Source organism: Martes martes (assembly GCF_963455335.1).
Source record: "Martes martes genome assembly, chromosome: 14".
NCBI classification, from domain to species: Eukaryota; Metazoa; Chordata; class Mammalia; order Carnivora; family Mustelidae; genus Martes; species Martes martes.
Genome location: NC_137902.1, coordinates 31,226,741 through 31,245,601, shown reverse-complemented (window position 1 = coordinate 31,245,601; position 18,861 = coordinate 31,226,741). Strand labels below are relative to the sequence as shown.

The 18,861-nt window shown below is 51.7% G+C and overlaps 1 protein-coding gene across 2 annotated transcripts in view; it reads right to left on the bottom strand.

Moving 5' to 3' along the window:
* Nucleotides 1-3,177: 3,177 nt before the first annotated feature.
* The window catches only part of TLL2 (tolloid like 2), a gene marked incomplete at both ends in the record, with an annotated part of 116,185 nt that continues 100,501 nt past the window's right edge, over nucleotides 3,178-18,861 (bottom strand). For both annotated transcript variants that reach the window (XM_080822741.1, XM_080822740.1), the window contains 8 exons: nucleotides 3,178-3,312; nucleotides 4,795-5,045; nucleotides 6,338-6,551; nucleotides 9,403-9,530; nucleotides 11,495-11,620; nucleotides 12,745-12,925; nucleotides 13,437-13,597; nucleotides 14,335-14,460. In XM_080822741.1, coding sequence (XP_080678867.1) covers nucleotides 3,178-3,312; nucleotides 4,795-5,045; nucleotides 6,338-6,551; nucleotides 9,403-9,530; nucleotides 11,495-11,620; nucleotides 12,745-12,925; nucleotides 13,437-13,597; nucleotides 14,335-14,460 — 1,322 coding nt within the window. The remainder of the gene's footprint in view (nucleotides 3,313-4,794; nucleotides 5,046-6,337; nucleotides 6,552-9,402; nucleotides 9,531-11,494; nucleotides 11,621-12,744; nucleotides 12,926-13,436; nucleotides 13,598-14,334; nucleotides 14,461-18,861) is intronic.

Sequence of the window (18,861 nt, the reverse complement as noted above, 5' to 3'; positions counted from 1 at the left end):
GTACTCACCAGAGAGTAGAAAGCCAATGAGAAGATGACCCCTTTTTCTATCCTCAAGTCTGGTGGCATTAGAGGAAGTTATCGCCAAGAGGACCACTCTTGTCTGAACTGGTGATACAAACCCAGGACACATCCATAAATCCACATTCTTTAATGAAACAATTCTTTCTAGACAGATATGTTAGCTCCTCTCCACTTTCTCTTTGAAACTAACATTTCATGAAATGCAAAATTAAACAAAATAAAAAGTACAACATATTTATAGATAGCACTCTAAACAGTTTTTCTTTTTTAAAAAGAAACCTTTTAGGCATTTGAGATTATTTTTCAGAAGTCCGGTCTACCAAGGAAACTTGAAAAACAAGGAAGCCGAAGCCGAGGGAACATTTGTTCGAAAACTGAACAATACTGCAAGTTATTCGAGACTTATCAATTGGACCAGATCAGTGGCAAATCCCAGTGAGAATTCACTAGTTACTAGGGTTTTACAAACAATTTATACAGGCTGAGGGTTTCATGAGTAAGACGAAACTTAAGGAAAATGGTTTTAGAGTGAATCAATGCACAGCCTCCTCATGTCCATTTGGAGAAACTCCACAAGCTAACGTAAGTTCCAGACCCTCACCCTGCCCTGGGATTCAGGCTCTAGCTTCTGCCAGACCAGATCACACCAGAACTGGACCAGGCCGATTACCCGGACTCCAAGTATTTCATCAGGTCACCAAGGTAATTCTGTGAACGTGACATCCCCAAGGCCTAGCACCCACTTACAGGACAAAGCAGGCTGGCACAAGGTCCCCTGAGAGGACCTTCAGCAGGGAGCCTGGGTTTTCCTGCTGAGGGAACCTTCTGTCCCCAAGCTAAGGCATCAGTCCCCAAGTGAGCTTCCTGGGGGAGGGCGGGCTGGCCAGCCCCAGCTGAATCAGGGCTTGTCTTGTCTGATGTCACTCGCAGAAGGCCTCACTAAAGGTTTTCATAAGCGTCCCATTGTTTCAAGCTGGCCAAGTTGGGTGTTTTTGAAAATATTCCTACTACAGAGATAAAAATAAGTACCATTGTTTCACGAGGGTGGCCAACCTTGAGGCAGAGCCAACTCTGTTTCTGACTCTCTCCCACTTTTCCATAGAATTTGTTGATTTTATTCGGGTGTCTAAAATGTTGGAAAGACAGGATTTTTCTGTCGCCGGAGCAAGGCCCCGCGTAGCCACCTATGGATTCTGGTTTCAGCGCCAATGTGGGCAGGTATGATGAAACAAAGTAAAACCCCAGAAAACACAAAACTCTAAGAGCTGGGATCCACCTTAGCGGGCAGGTTGGACCACAAGACAAGGGGCTCCCGTGGCCGAGCCCGAGCGCCACCGGGGCAGGGCCTGGGAGGTGTCTGGATGTGAGAACACGGACCGAATCTCCATCCAGGGCCCAGGGAGGGACTGGGGAACGACACGCATAAAACGCAGGGCTGCTCCAGCAGGGCCCGCGTGGTGAAGCTACAGTCAGCTGGTCGGCACCGGTCACACTGCGTCGATTAAGGCTCTGACAGCTGGTCCTTTACATACATACATATATACACACATATATTATTATTAATAATAATACTTTGAATTTTTCTCTGTTTTAAGGAAAAAATATTTCCATGCATTTCTTCTACCTTTCTTTGTATTATCCTTTGTTTGTTTTACTCCCAGCCATCATTTTAATTAGACAGAGTCCTCTGAGGGCACATTCTGATCTTCAAAAAATATAACTTTTAAGCTTTCACAAATACTTTGTTTACAATGACGTCATATCATCCCAGAGGAATTCTGGTGCTCAGGAGCTATCTCGGGTCTCTTGTGTGCCGTCCTGTGCTCAATACCAACCCCACAGGACTTAGAGTTATGTAAACATTATTTAAAAATTATTCCAACATAAATACTCTTTTAAAGCTAACATACCACAGCTTTTAGCTCATAATGCCCATAGATGCCTTAATGAAATGCCATTCAAAACTACCTCACTGTTTAAAAGTACACCTGGAGGTTCTAAAATTATGTAAACAACATCCTCTACACTTCCTCTAGAACAAGTGCCAAGTGTGGTGAATTCTGATTGCAAGCTGGGGGTCGAGTACCAGTTGGCCTGAGTGAAGTTACCAATGCACTCTGCAGCCTGACTGGTGACAGGAAGTTAGTCGCAGGTTGACTCTTCCCACAGATGATGCATGAGTCCTACATGACTTACAATTCCATTTTCAACAGTGTTCACCCCACGGGGACCTGAACTGGTCCCTCATGGGCTGTCTTTGCACGTCTTGCAAATGCAGTTTGAATCAGTTGTCTAGAACTCAAGGTCAACCACAGCAAGTATCTCCAACGCTGGAGGAGGAAATGGTCTTCCAAGTCCATGGAATCCCAAGCATAGGTGGGGGTCTTCTGAAGTCAGCCAGGAGGGGTGTCAGGAGAAGCCAGGATATTTTCTTCTCGGCACACTGGGGAGTCTCACCAGCAGATATGTTGTTAGCGTTCACAGTGGCTGCCTTAGTCTCCCAAGGGGGAAGCCTGAAGTGGCAAGGAAAGCCAACGACCCAGAGGGAAGGCTTGAGGTCTACCAGTGTGGTGAAAGTGATGATCACACCCCAGCTCCCTCTGCGCCTTCTGCAAGTTCTTTTCCAGGCCTGAGATCCATATTCTCAGGTTTCCTGGTTGACATGTCCCTGGCAGACAGAAAGCGAAAGTCTCCAGCCAAAGCTGGAGCCATGACCCAGCATTTATCCTCACTGCTCAGTGTGGACAGAAGACAGCCCGAGTCTCCAGGACACAGTCACATTGCCTGGCACCTGGCAAAGCATGTCCAGAAATAGAGGCATGACCAACCCAAGGGCGGGCATCTTGCCCCACAGGAGAAAGGGACAGGAGAATGAGTGTGACCAGGCATAGCTTGAGTGGCAGGTGATTTCAAAACCTTAATCTTCTCTCAAAGTCCATGATTGATAACATTATGACCAGAATCAAAGAAACACCTTCCCTCCTCCTTCTTGGCCGAACCTTACCAGATACATACCTCCAAGGCTAGATTTTGAGTTCTTGTTTGAGAAGAAAAAAAAAAAAATACAACAACTCTACATTGGTTTAGGGCAGATTCACAAGGTGCTATTGTCATAAAACACATTCTCAGTTCCCGTCTTTCATGAACATTGACGTCATTTCTTCATGTGCAGGGCATCCTGGAACTTGGTGCTGGTGTATCGGGCGTGAAAGCCTTTCTTGTTGATGGTGTCATCCGTGTGGAACTGAATCATCAGAGAATCTCCTGCAGAGTAGATCTCTTCCAGTGGCTGAGGAGAGGGCAGAAGAAAACCAGGGGGACATCAGGTCAGTTGGCTGTGGCTGGAGTTTCAAATATGGAGGATGAGACAGAGGTTACATGAGAACACAGGCAGTTCTGTGCTGCCACAGGGCGTCCCAGGTACGAGAGACTCTGAAAGGCACTGACACAAGCTCCTTTTCCAAGGAAAACATTGCCTTTTCTGCTCTAGAGAAGAGCTCCCCAGGCCCTATGATTTCAAAGACAGTCCTAGACCCATAGCTTATATGGATTCTATGGGTTATGAAGGGCACAGATGGGCTGGGGACTATTCCGACCGCTTTCCCATCTTACCTCATGTAAACCTGACCAGGGGGGTGTTATCTCCATTTTACACTTACGAAAACTGAAACTCGAGATCACGCAGCTAATCAGGACCCCAGCACATGTCTTTCTGACCGTGAGGTCACTCCTGGGATAGATCTCCCAGTGGACCAAACACCAAAGCCCATGCTTGCGGCCCAGACCCTGTCCAAGAGTGAAACACGGCACGGAGCCTCTGTATTTGTCACAGAGGTGTCGCCAAGGGCTCAACGAAGGGGAGCCAGGCTCCGAGGCTGCTGTCTGCCAGAGTGCAGTGGGACCTAACTGGGCTTCCCACGCAACTCACTGGTTGGGACTCTCCAAAGTTTTCCTTTGCACGTGGGCCCCACGGTCTGAAAGACTTTATCAAAGGCATGGCGTTGGTCAGGTCACACTTTGTCATCCTTTCTTTTCAGGAGGGCGAGGGAAGATGATGGGAAATTATTCAGAGACCGATATAAACACCATTTTGAGGTTCGGATCAGCACGAGAGGCACTCTTGACTCCAAAATGAGCTGATGTAAATTCAGCTGACAGTAAAGAAGCTTGTGCGAACAGCCCCAGAGGCCGAGACAAGGAGAGGACAGGGGCCCAGTGGGAGCGGCACCCAGTGTGGCTCAGGCAGAGCCTGACCAGGACCCCATACTGGCCCGTTCACACACTTGTCCCAGGTGCCAGCTTCTAGGTGAGGTGCAGGGAAACAGTGACCAACCCAGGCCTGCCCTGTCCCGGGTAGGGGGCTGAGGAGAGAGGTGACAATGAGAAAAATGATGAGGACCCCGAGCCGAAGTGTGTGTTTCCAGTAAGACTCATTATTCCTGCAGGCATTTGGATTGCCTGAGGAGAGACTTGTGAAGATATGAGATATAAAAAAGCATGACTTAAAACAAGTTTAAAAGCCTCAAAGCCCAATCAAAATGGAGGTGGGGGAGGATAGGGAGCCCTTTGCAAACATGGGAGGAAAAGCCTCAAGGAAGGCGCTCTGACAAGGCCTGCATCAGTGGGGGACCCTCCTGATGGGCTCCCAGGTTACTCCCCGCCTCCTCTCTAGACCCGTTTCCCCTCCCCCAATTCGCTCCAGCAGCGGGGGGCCGCTCCGTGCCCCACCCCGCCTGGCACCTGGGGTGTCTCAGGCACCCGGTACACTCACCCCAGAGCCGCAGAAGCGGCCGAGCCTAGGCGCGGTGCTGTCGTAGCCGTCATAGGCCTCCATGTAGTCGTACCCACAGTCGGCCTCCTCCTCCACCTCAAAGGTCCGGAAGATCAGCTCGACACCGTAGCCGTCCTCTGCCACGATGACCCAGTCGCAGCGGGCATGGCTCGGGTAGTTGTTGTCCCCAAACTGGGCGTGGGAATACAGCTCTTTGGTCTGCACTTCAGCCTTCAGCCTGCCCCCGCACTCTGGAGCAGAGAGACAGCCGTCCCGTCCCCGTGGCACAGGGACCCGTGGGCCACCCCCACCCACTTCCCGGCCCGGAGCCTTCTCTCTTCAACCCTGATGCCAGTCCGCTTTCTCTATGGGACCTTGCGTGTGCCCTGTAGGAAAGTCTGGCAGGTTTCCTCATCCCATTTTACAGAGGCATAAACAGAGGCCGATAGGTCTGAGTTTTAGGGTTTTTTGGGGAGGGGGGCTCCAAATTGGCCCTTCGCAGCCAAGGTCCTATGTTGCTGGATTGGGTCACATAAGGCCTCTGGGGAATTCCTGAGCAAGCTACTGAAAAAAACTGGCTGGCTGGATCTCTACCACCTAGTTACCTGGAAGTTCTAGAAGCACGGGAGGGACCTCAAGCCCCAGCTACTTACTGTAATTTGTAACTGCTGCCAACAGAGGGCACCCAAAGCACATCAGAACTGCCGGTCACTCTCAAACCCAGAAACCTCAGATTAGAGACTGCTTTGCTCCAGCGTCTGACAATGGTGAGAATAGTCTGACTTTGAGGCTCCTGGGGGTGTCACAAGTGAGATGAGCCTCATACTTTGGGCTTGTATTCTGCAATGCTGGCTTCTGAGTTTGTGACTAGGACTATAACTCTGGTTGGCCTGGGTCCCACACTCTCTTGTCTAGGCCACTAGAGACCACATAAAAGAAACGGATAAAGGAGAGTGAGCACCAATTAGAAAGTGGCAGAAATTCTGAAAGCAAGTTCCTCCACTGCCTGTCCTCAATGTGCTCCATGCCTCCAAGGGGCCGAGCTCTCCGTGGTGTGGCTTCTGTGTGGTCCAGTCCTGCCTGACTGCCGACTCTCAACCCCACGTGCTCTTGCTGAGAATTTCCTCCAGGTCTGAGCTGTCTTTGGGAAATTTCGAGTCCCCGAGATGTGACATGTTAAGTGGAAGGAAAATAATGGGTAGTAGAAACATTTTCCATTTTCCAGAACTGGCCCTTAGCAGGTGACAGGGGCTGCTCTTTGCTCCTCAGCTCCCAGACTTTGGGATTTCATGGACCAGCAAGATTACAAATATGTTTTGGAAAGAGGATGGGAGGGAGGAAGGGCGAGAGGAAAGAAGTGTGGCCCCAACAAAGGGTTGCCCACTTTAAATGTCGATTAAGGACATTCAAAGAAAACAATTCTTCCTCTATGGTTTCACTGTGACGGTGCACCTCCCACCCCCCAGCGTCAGCAGGAAAGGCGTTTGTCTCCCTGCCTCGGTGGCCATCTAGGCCTAGCCCCGTGGGCCTAAGCCGGCTGTACCTGTGCTGTGCGTCGCCTGGAAGCCTTTCCTCTGCACAGACGCATCTGAATAGAACCTGAGAAACAGGCTGCTGCCTGAAGCCACCACGGGGTCGGGTTTCTTGCTGCCGCAGAAGCGGCCGAGGAGGGGGGCCCGGCTGTCAGGCCCGTCGTACAGCTCCAGGTGGTCGTAAGCACATTCTTGGTGCTGCTCGATCTCAAACTCGTTAAATGTCTGGGGATGGAAGAGCAGAAGGGAAGCAGGGAAGCAGGGGCCTGGCGCTCAGCCGGGGCGAGGGCCGCCTCTCCGGGGGCTGGGAGAGGACAGGGTGCCTGGGACACTCTCTTCTGGTTCCCAAACAACCCTACGAGGTAATCACAGGAGCGACTGCTGCTTGAGCACTTTGCAGCTGAGATGGCCAGGCTCCTCTGTCCCATCACAAGGATCCTTCTCACTTAATGGGGACAGCAGCAAAGATCAAGTATTGCCTCTGGGTCAGGAGCTGTTAAAAGTGCTTTACAAATAGAACCATATAATCCTCACATCCCTGTGCTGTGCCTACCTCTACCATCCCCACTTTACAGATGAGGAAACTGAGGTCAGAGCAGTCAGGTGACTTGCCCAAGGTCACCCACTGGTAGGGCTGGAGGTCCAGCTGCAGAGCCCCCGCTCTCTACCTTTGTGTTGTGCTGTGCAATCCTTCAGTACAAATGATGGGACAAGGTTGTATGAAATGCACACTGTTCCTCGTCTATATCCTCATAGTGGCTGGCATTTGAGGAGAGTTTTTTCCTGTGCCAAATATTCATGAGCATTTTCTCGCTTAATTCTGGGACTAAGAGGGAGAGTTAGTATTAGACCCAAAGTGCAGAAGGGGAAAACTGAGTCTTAGAGAAATATCTTGCCCAAGCGTATTCCTCCAAGCTAGGGGAGGTTGGAACTGGACTTAGTCCCCAGCCAGCCTGATTCCAGCCCACACTTCTAACCTTCACCAGGCTATACTGCCCACCTCCTCCCTATCCCCCAAAGCTGGCCAGGGGAGCCCCTCCATTCCAGGCCATACACCAAGCTTCACAACTCCAAATGCAGAGCTTCTTAGGGATCGGGCAGCTGAGTGACTGATGGCCTGCCCACAGCTGCCAGGAAGATGGGACAAGTGAGAGGGGACAGGGCTAGACGAAGGCTTGAACCAAAGGACAGAGCAGGAAGAGAAGACATTAGTGGGGGGTAAGGGGAGTCTGAATTCATGAGAGTTGCTGGAGAGACAGGACAGAGATGTTGGTAGAGAGGGATCATTAGCAGTGTGGGCTTTCACAGGAATGACAAACAGTAGAAACAGGCAAAGCTCTTCACACCTTATAGAAAGGGAGCTGTGTTTGGGGGTGGTATAGACACAGTGGGCAGAAGCAGGAGGGGAGACCAGCAGCATCAGGGTGGGTGATGCAATAGGAGGGACACCCATGGGACACCCTGTTGCTGCCCCCCTTACAGTGAAACACCAGCTTTTTGGGAAGTATTCATTTCACATATTCTGGTAGCAAAAAGAAAATGATCAAGATATCCACCATGCACTTCCCAAGGAAGTTTTTTTAAAAACTAGTACATACACGTATGAACGTCATATAAATTTGAGGTCTGGCCTAACTCTGGCCCCAGTGATCAACTGCCTTAGTTCCTTAGCACTGTAAAGAAGGGGAAGACGTTGGGCAACTACAAAAACTTTGTGGCGCTGGGACAGAAGCGCTGTTCCCCATTGTACACGCTGCGCGTTCCCACCTCCAGGGGGCGCCATTCCCCCGCCGAAGCCGGAGCTGTATGTTGCCATTGCGAACCTTCTCCAGCAGAGGGCGGCGTTGGGGGGCGCACTACAGCAGCGCACTCTGGGGGGTTCCCCAACCCCCCAGATTCAAGGCGGTTCTCACACCCAGGAAAGCCACTGACAGCACTTCCCACATGGGCAGCCGTGCATGCGAGGTGCTGCTGTGAGCACCCTGTGGTCACGGGCTCTGCCTTTGCCACCCCTCGCTGCCCAGGGCCTGGCACAGACAGACCCCAGCACCTGCGCTCTATTGTGGGCGCCCATTCACCCACCTGTCCTCCGCACCGCCCTCACCCGCCAGTAAACACCCTGGCAAGTCCCGGGCCGTCGTCTGCTTATTATCACGTTCTCCTTTGTTCCCTTCCATTCTCCCTGCATTTTTGGCCCATACTTCAGAGGAACATCCATATGCTTTCTGGAGAGCTTACAAATCGCCAGAGTCAGAAGAACTAGTTAGAAACCGTCTGTCTAGGGTTTACCTCCTCCGGCTGGCGAGAGGGTTTCCTTTATACTCCAGGATCCGGGAGCCTCTGGGGTCTGAGAAACTAGACTTGGAACAGAGACTCAGTTCTCCTCTGAAATAACCCGAGCACAGTGTGCACACCGACAATCATATGCACGAGAGACTTTAATTTTTTAATTCAAGAGAGAATACGCATGAATAACCTAACCTCCTATTGTTAATTTTTTAAAATGTAAGTTATAGAGGAAGATGAATGATAAGAGTCCATTCAAGAAGTCTGGGCAAGAAAAAGGATATATATTTTTCCCATGCTTGTACATACATTATCGTATTTGCATAGGAAATTTCTGGTAGAATTTACCCAAAAAAGTTCAGAGAGTTCATTCCTGAAGTGGGCATGGGGGGGTCTAGAAGCTTTTGAGTTCCACTTTCCAATGCTCTGTACTGTTTACCTTTTTTTAACCTTGAGAATGTATTGTTCCATCAAAAATTACAACTGGAAACAACTGAATGTCAGCTCTTTCAATCTGTGCAGGGAACACCCCCTCCAACCGGTACCACTTCAAACAGGTGCTATTTAGAGAGATTTCCTTGCCCCCCTCCCCCCCGAACACTGTGCAGCAGCCCCATGAGGAAGGCTTCATCAGCAACACCATTTTCCAGATAATGAAACCAAGTCCTGGAAGGGTTGAATTTCAGCTTTCTCAGGTTTCAGAGCCCGCAAGGGGCAGAGCAGAGATGCAACCCCCCTGTGGGTCTGAAACCAAAGTCCGTGTTGCCCATCAACTGTGAAAATGACTCACAAGTTTCACCCGGTGGCCCGAGGTGGAAGAGATGTTCCAGGTACACTCCCTCCGGCTGGGGTACTTGTCGGGCCAGTTGGGGCTTGCCAGGGTCCCCTCCGCACTGCTGATCCTGTGGGCACAGCCGGCTGGAGGGGGGTGTGGAGACACATGCGGAGAGAAGCAGGTCACTGGTGGGCAGCTCCAGAGGCCCTCCGGGGGAGCCTCCATCTCTCATTTGTGATGGGGTCATTATCAAATGTGGGGGCAGGGGTCAGCCTGAGTCAAGTGTCCTCTGGCTAGAGAGTTTATTTGGTTTTGCTGCCTTCCTGGTGGCGCTCCAGTGGCTCGTTTTCCCCACTATTCCTATTCACGTCATGGTTATCCTTGGAAAGAGGGTGGCTAGTGGTTGAGACCACAGGCACTGGGGCCAAATGGACTTGGGTGCATCACCTGCAAGCCGTAGGACTTGGGCACTTACCTAAGTCTCGGTGTCCTTATTTGTAAAAGGGGTACCCACGTCGTAGGGGTATATGTGGACTAAATGAGACAATGCATGTAAAAGGCTTAGCAAGGGCCAACAGAGGCCTTCATCACCATGCCTCCCATGTATATTTGTTGTAGATTTTTGAAGCAGCTTCGTTTGAAGGCCACAGATGTTGCCTTGGCTATGGTGCTGTTAGCAAAGAGGGCTCCCACGACTTGCTCAGTGTGCAGTGTCTCCGTCAACAGCTAGAAGGTGTGCTGGGCATGACGCTAAGCATTTTGAATGCATTCCCTTATCCGCTCCTTAACACTTTGCAAATGAGAAAATAACTTTAGAGATGGAGAGTGACTCGCTGGTAAGGGGTGGGATCGGGACTTGAACTCGGGCCCGCCTTTGGTGTAAAGGACAGGAAACAGAGGGAGCTGAGGGCGTCATCAACCCCATCACCCTCACCGCCTCCCAACGCTGCCCTGGGGCTGCAGGATGAGGTGCCAGCGCCAGCGGGGGCAGTGGAGGGCTGGTCAGGGGGAGGGGAAGGGGGAGGGGGCAGGCAGCAGCTGAAGGGAGGGTCCTGCTCATCGCTGCCTCGGCCCTGCAGCTACACAGAGGACAAATGCCAACAGGGGCAGGGGCTCAGCGTCTGGGACATTTGCGGCTACTCCCCTGTCCCACTCCTGGAGGAGCCCATAGGAAGGCAGCCAGTGTTTGGATGGTGGGACCTTAGTCCCTCCTGGCCTCTCCCACACCACAGGTGGCAAGCCTTATTCCAACCCACGACCACCCATGTCTTTGTCACAGGGCTGGGGTTGGAGGGTAGATGCACCCTGCTTCTGAAGCTGTCTCAGCTCATTCTGTAACACCCCAGGCCGGCCTGACCATATGTTGTGCACCCCCATCAGAACTCCTACCTTGGAAAGGCTTATCCCAGAGAGGGGGCATGAGGTCTTTACTACTCCCCTCCCACAACCTCTCTGCAGGGCCCTGTACTGGCGCCAAGAACTTAGAGACCTGTGTGCTTCTCAGAGATGCTCAACTCCCTTCACAGGGTAAGGTGAGAACAGAGGGGGGCTCTTTCCAGAATGACTGGACATTCAAAGGCATCTGGCCTTGAACTCCCAGTGGTAAATGAAGCAGGAAGCAATCTTTTTTAGAATTCTATTTTACTATTAGAGCTGTGTATGAGAATAAATATTATGAAATAGATGGTTGATATTTATTGACATGTCAGGGGCTCTCTAGGTGCCCAAATTATCTGAAATTCTTTGTAGGCATGATTTCATTTACTCCTCACACACCTTTAAGAAGAGGGTCTGTTTAGTCCCTTTTAAACAGAAGAAATGGAAGCTCAGAGAGGTTAAGGAACCTGCCCAAGGTCACACAGCCGGTAAGTAGCAGAGTCAGGATTTAATTCTAATTCTGGAGCCTGGAGGTGTACCTGCTTTGTAACAGTATCCCCATGAGGGTACCTCAAAGCACCGAAGACTTCGGAAGGAGCGAGCTGCCCTGGGGAAAACCACACTTTGGGAGGAGAGAAAGCAGAGAAGGGCCCCTTGCTCGCACTCTCACACACACGTACACTCTGGAGGCCAAGGTCAGCCTGGCTTCCCAGGTGCGGTGCGGCCTCACCTTCCTTGCAGTCGTGCCCATTCTCATGGAGCCGGTATCCATTCCTGCAGCGGCACAGGTAGCTCCCGGACGTGTTGACACACTCGTGCTGGCACCCGCCGTTGTCGTTGGCACACTCGTCCTTGTCTGCGGAGAGCGACAGGCTCTCAGGGCAATCCCCTCACACCTAGGAGCTCCACTCAAAGGTAGCCTCCACCAGGGAGGCTCCCCGATTGCCCAGGGGCGGGCGGGGGCAGCATCTGCTGGGTGGTCCCTGGTCCTGCTGTGTGCTGAATTCCCCGTACTCCTAAAACACGTGAACAAACCTCTATTCCTTTAATCCTGCTGCCTGCCCCGACAAGGAGCTCCTTAAAGGGGAGGCTAATATTAAGAATAGTCCTAGGAACAATAATACAAGTAACTGCCGTGAATTGAATATTTATGTGATGGGCACTCCCCGAAGGACTTTCATATAGCATCTAAGTCTGTTCTCATACAACCTGAGGAGCCAGGTGACTCTGTCCCCATTTTACAGATAAGGAGACTGAGGCTGAAGACACTAAAGTGCTCAGGGTCACTCAGTGATTGAGCAGCCTGCGTGACCAGGAAGCCTGGGCTCCTCCTCCCTGACCCCATGCCCCCTCTGGCCTGTGGAGGAGGGAAACATGTAGGCCCTGGGCAAGACGGCCCAACACCGGTCCCGCTCCACCACTCCCAGGTCTTGTGCCCTTGGACCATCCTTGACTTCTGTGCCTCAGTCGCCTCACCTGTAAAATGGAGTCAGTATGTGTCTTCATCTCATAGGGCTGTTGGGAGGAGGACCTGAATTGGTATGGGGGCTTAAAATGGAGTCCATCTCAGAGTAAGCGTTAGCTTGTATTTGCTCTTGTGTCCCAACTCAAGTCCTAGCTGTTGTTGTCACTGTGGTTCTTATAGCTCAAGCCAGCTCCTTCTGGCGACAACCGAGCACAGGCCACCCTCCCCAGCCCTCGACACCGGGATCACTCAGGGGCTCGCTGGCGTCTCCCCGCCCTTGCCATACCTGGTGATAATGTGTCATCGAACACTGTGTGCTTTAGTTTCATGAGGACAACGAAGACTCCTTAAAGAATAAGGAGGTGAAGCCCACCCAGCACTTAAGCACAGGGACCACAAGCTAGTTAGAGGCCAGGAAGGACTGTGCCGAGAGGAGTAGGCGGGTGCCCCAGAAGCTGAGAGCCTGCCCAGACCTGTCCCCTGCAGCCTGTGACCTCGCCTCCAGACCCGCACACCTGAGAAGAAGTGGGCTCTGAAGCCGCGCTTGGAGACCGTGTTGTCTGACTTGAACTCCACACGCATGTTGTTACTCTGGGAGGTGATGACCTCGGGCATCTCGGAGCCACAGAACTTGCCGTGCAGCCTGGCGTCAGGGGACAGGCCGCTGCGGACCTCCACAAAGTCATACTTGCAGACCTACAAGACAGTGTGGTGGGGAGCCCCCCGGTACTCCCACGGCTCCAGCCCAGACTCCCTGCAGGACTCCTTCCTGACAGCCACACCCTCCGCCAGGTCCAGGGGAGGGTCTTGTCAACTCCTATTGGGATCCCTCTGGCCCAAGGTGTAGACATGGGGCACTCACGCCGAGCACTCTGGGGGGTGGGGGGGCTCTACCTGTCTGACTTGCTCATCCCACAACCACTGCCCAAGGGAGGGGACAGGCCATTCATACCATCCCGGTCCCCAGCCGCATCTCACCCCAGCTGTTCCCCTCAGCTGGACACTAACCCCCAGACTCCTACCTCGAGGGGACATACTTGTCTTGACCACCTCCCACCCCCAAGGCCTGCCTCCTTCACTCTGGTCGTGCGTCCCCTTGGATTCAGTCCCCGACTGTGGGAAGCAACCTCCCTGCCCGCCGAGCCCCTCACGGCTTTGCAGCCCCGAGCCACCGCCCGACACAGTCAGCTAGAGCGCAGGAGCATACGTCATTGCCTTCCAGCTCAAACACTTCAAACTGAAGGGAGATCCTGTACTGGGCAGGGGCCACCACCTGCCAGACGCAGTTCTTGTTGGTGGGGTACTCCTTTGGCCACCCCGGGCTGGTGATGGTCCCGTTCAGCTTGGTAATAAAACCACCACAGGCCACTGCACGGAAGAAACAGGAGGAAAATTCATTTGGTTTTAGTTCCCAGTGACTGCAATTTCCCCCAAGCAGCGATGAGCCATGCTGTTCTTTAATAAAAAAAAATAAAAAAATAAAAAAGTTTGACAACCTGAACTGATTAATCCAGCATCTTTCCCTCTAGTCTGTTTCCATGGAGGATCTGGAGGGATGACGCTGAGGACAAGTGTTCGCTGCTTTGAGAAATGATGACCGTGCTTCTGTGCTTACCGGTCACTCAGTGGCAGAGTTGGGCACCAAGTGACTTGGACCAAAGGTGACTGCGGAATGTTTGCAGCAAGCTACGCACCTCACCCGCTTCCGTAAACAAGCAGCGTCACGCGGGTGGGCAAGGGAGACGGAACACCATCCCCGTAGAAACAGAATGAGTGAAATGGTCTATTAGTTGCATCCCGTGAAAGTGCCTGCAGTTTTCCTTTGCTTTTATTTTTTATCTGAATAATCGTGTGAATGTTTCACGGCCGCAGAAGAAACTAGACCGTGGCTCCGGCTACCGTGTCTGGGGTGGAGTTCTTATAATCTGGGCAGCCCTCTCACATTGGTGACTCGATGGGGTTGTTTTTCCTTCCAAGAGCCAGGGACGTCCCCCACCATGGGTCCATCACCTCGCCCCCAGCCCACAGCCCCCCTCACCTCCCCACGTCTCCTGAGACTTGTCCCTGACCCCTTCCCATTCTAGCCTCGCAGGTCCAACACCAACCTTCACACGTCTTCTTGTCGGCGGCCAACTCGTAGCCAGGATCACAGGAGCACTTGTAGCTGCCCAGAGTGTTCACACAGCCCTGCTCACACCCGCCGTGATCTGGCCAGGAACACTCGTCCACCTCTGTTGGAGAGGAAGGGGACCCGACTAGATCATCACCAAGCCGCCTGGTCTACTCCCCATCCCATTCCCCATTGCAGGGTCCCCGGAAAATGTCCCCTGAGGACAAGAACAGCTTTTGGTGACTCCCTCCCCCAGGAGCCTCACGTCAATGTCTCAGAAACCAGAAGCAGCTCTAGCCAACACGGAGGTCTTGAGAACAGAAGAGTAACTTGTTAGCCAGAAGCAGGGCCCCTCTGGAGGAGATCAGGCCTGGATGATTTTGTTCTTTGACGGGTTCGGCCAAGGAATACTGTGTGATTTTTTAAAAATCCCACACCAAAAACATCAACAGTTTTAATGCCATGGAATTGGGATTCTCCCCAAATATGGAACTTCATAGGGACATTAAGCGAAGGGTAAGAACAAAGGGGCACATTTCTAGATGAAGATGTAGAAGTATTTTCTAGAGATAGAACCAGAACTTGTGATTTAGTATTTTAGAAATAATCTGAAACAGTGTGCTCAGGGAGACCTTCAAGGTTACGGAAAATGCTGAGCTCTTAGGTTAGCCAGAACTCCCAGGAGAAAGTACAGGAAGGAGCCACAGTGAGACTGAGTTAGCGGGGGACTTGGACGGGATTCAGCGCTGACAAGTGAGTAGTGATATGTTTGGGGCAATTGAAAACAGCAGGTGGGATGCCAGGAGAGTCCTCCAGAGAAGGAACCCAGGGTCACTGGAGAATCTGCCCAGAAATGTCAGTCCGTGCATCCCTGGAGGAAAGAAAAACCGGGGCCATGGGCATCTCCAAGAAGAGGATCAGAAATAAAAGGAGAAACTAATCATTTTCTGTTGCCAAGCTTGGGTGCATCTACCCCTGAGAGGAGACGCTGTGGCCTCACCAAGCCAGAGAGCCGAGCGAAGGGACAACAAAACTCTGAGGTATCTTCCAAAATAAGACAAAACCAAAAAACCTTCCGATGTGGAAGGAAGAAAGGGAAGGGTTGGCATTGGTTCCTAACAGCACAGAAGGCAGGAGTACAGCGAGCACAGGGTTGGCCACAAAATCTTCAAAAGCCCACATTACACATAAAATGAGAGAAATCAGGACATCTTAGAGTTGGTGAACTCCAGGAAAGACCCCCCAGTCCTGCCCTTACGCCACGACCCTTTTATTAACATTTCTTATGGATGGCTTTGCAGACCCCGCTTGAAATCACCGAGAGCTAGGACTCTCGCTGCTTTCCAAAAATATTTCTCATCCTTTGAAATGTGAATTGTCAAAATTCTGGCCCCTTGCAACGTCCACCCCACTGGTCCTGCAGCACAAGGGAACCCTGCAACCAGGCTGGCTCGCTCTGCACTGCCCTTTCACCACTCAAACAGGCCCGTTTCCTTCCAGCCTTCCTCATCTACGGGGCACAACACACTCGTCTACCTGCTCACTCTTCACGGGGTAAAGAACGGCGTGTGAATGTCCCATCGTCGCACACAGTGGGCAGTAAACTTGGGTGATTCTAAGAGTGATGTGTTGTTGGGCTCAGCCAAAGCTTAAAAGAACTGGCCAGTAGGGGAACTGAGTGTAGGAGACATGCTCTAGGCAGGGGGCTGAACTTGTCCATGGCCTCAAATAAATGTAAATATGAAGTATGCTAAAATAGTAACAATCCTCCAATTACTTATTGCTTTACAAGAGGCAAAGTGCTTTCTTTGGCATTTTCTAGAAAGAATAGGGGGAGAGAGAATCAATAATAAGGAGAAATTGAGAGTCCAGGCTTCTAGGGTGAGCCAGACAGACCTCGGTTGGATCCATCCTGGATCATGCCCCCAACAGATTGGATGATTTAACCTCTCTGAGCCTTCTTCCTGCTTTAAAATTAGAATAGTACCTGCTTTTAGCGTGGTCGGAGCTGAAAATGGCATTCAATACACAACAGATCTCACTACAGACAACAGTGGGGTTGCTTTCAAAATCCTGGTGGGTGGAGAGACACAATGATGAGGGCAGTGAAAGGGATAGGGTTACTTGGGCATACCTGAATCAGGTGGGAGTGGAGTAGTACAGGCTTGAGGAGGGGAGAGGGACACGGCAGAAAGAGAAAGAAGGACAGGGTGTCAAAGATGGGCCAGTGGAGGACAAAAGAGAGGGGCAGAAAGACAGCACAGTAGAGTGAGGAAACTGGCAGGTGGGTGCAGGGGGAGGGTAGAAAAGAATGATGGAAAAAGCCCATCAAAATACACCAAGATAAACACGGATAAGTCAAGGGCCAGAGGGAGACTCTGATGCCAGAAGGTGGTACGGCTATAGGAAGGACACACGTTTGACATAGGTAAGAAAGGGAAGACCACAGATGAACAAGCGTCTAGGGGCCATCTTAACCATGTGCGGGAAGAGAGGATGGTAGATTGGTTTTGGGATTAAGGCAAAGGGAATATAGTTCCTCCAGGGAACTAGAAGGGTAGGACGTTTGTTTGCCCCCAGAAGGTGGGTGAAAGCTGTAGAGTCACATCTGAGCTTCCCCCAGCAAGAGCAGTGGGATGTTTGGCTATTTTCAACCTACTTCAACTTGGATGGATGGTGTGGATGTGTACCAGGGGCCCTGCTCTCAGTGGGAGCCTGGGTGTCCTTGGAATCACCTCCACACTGTGATGAAGCAGCAGCTGTTCCAAGCCCACAGATTCATGCTTGCTCTGGGCCACAATGGTCAAGGCCAAGCCTCCTAGAAAAACCTGGGAGATGGTGAAGGGTAGGAGAAAAAGCTGAAAAGGCAGGGCTCAGCCTTCCAAGTCATAGCTCTGTCTTCTCTGCCTTCTTCAAGTGGTATTAGTAAAGGGAGGAACCATTCCATGTTTAGATAATGAGATGGCTCGGGTAAGATGGCAACAATTGTTTGCAGAGAGAGAGAGTTAAGGAATGAGAAAGCAGGACACATCCCTAAGCTTTTGAAGAAACACCTGAAGGAAGCAGGTCCCCCTCCTCAACACTCTATGGGGGTCCGCTGGCACTGGGACAAAGGAGTGTGGGGGTCAGTGTGGAAATCATGCGACCAAAATGGCCAACCCTCAAATGCCGCCATCTCCTGAAGTAAGAGATGAGCTCTGCCTGCTGCCAGGCCGGTGGGCTCTGAAGAGACTGCCATCTGGCACCGGGAGGGGGGTGCGGAGGCCAACTGGCACGGCGGCCAGTGCCATGCGCCAGCTGGGCTCCGGGCAGAGCTTCCTGCCAACTGGCACCAAGGCAAGACTTTCTTTCGCTTGGTCCAACTCTTCTGCGTGGACTTTGTAGTTCCTCTTCCAGTTTCTTTCACGGGAGAAGTCCTGACACACGCCCTGGGCACTGTGTGGTCCCAGGACAGCCTACCGATGGCTTTTCTGGAAAAAGACTGGGCAGAGGAAGCTGGCTGTGCCCAGTCCTGAGGCCTGGTCGCTTTCAGCCCGTGTGGCTGTCCAGCCCTCGCAATGCAGCTTGTCCGATTTCAGGTGCGTTGGCAGTGTAAAAAGGCACCGGATTTCCAAGACTGAGAATGAAGAAGCCCATAAAATATGCCACGAAGGTTGTGTATATGAATCACCTATTAAAATGACAGTCTTGTGTGTGACGGTAAATGATCATAAAATTGATATATTGGGTTAAATAAGATATATTCAAATAATTCCAACTGTTTCTTTGGGGGGGAGGGGAAAAGGTGGCTGCTAGACAGTTGGAAATGACATCGGGGGCTCACCTTCGTGACTTGCCTCCTATTTCTGCGGGACAGCACTGCCCTAAAATGCGGTCTCGCCTCATTCCTCCTCCTGGGAATCCCGAAAAGGAGGCAGAGAAATCAGCAGGAAGCCCAACCCACAAGTAAGGAAACTGAGCCTCATTTACTCTTTCATCTATTCATTCCCGGTGTAGGGAGTATCTACTGAGCCCGGCGCGGGCCAGGCACTGGGAGCACGGGGGAGCGCGGAGCGGGTACGGCCCAGTCTCCGAAAGGAAAATGACCAGCCTGAGAGCAGACACCTGTGAGGGATGAAGGCAGGACAAAAATCCAAACCTGGGGTGCTACGTCCAAGGCCCTTTTCCCCATGTTTCCACGGTGTCCGGAGGGCAGAAAGGTGACCAGGGTCAGAATCAAATCACAAACACTAAGGAGAAATTCAACACCCCCCCTCCTCACCTGACTTGCCTGTGACGGCAGGTCTCTACTGGGAAGAAGGCACTGGGGCCCCTTCAGACCCTGGCTCTGTTCCTGCTCTGCCCCCTCAGAACTTCCATTTCCTCAACTGTCAAAGGTGGGGTAATACTAATGCCGACCACAGGGCTGTTCTGAAGAGAACGTGAGATCACTCACGTGGTTTCTGGAACACTCAATACAGTCCTTTCTCGCCCCTCTAAGAGGTCCCCCAAAGCTTCCACCAGTCCTGGTTCCTCTTTTAGA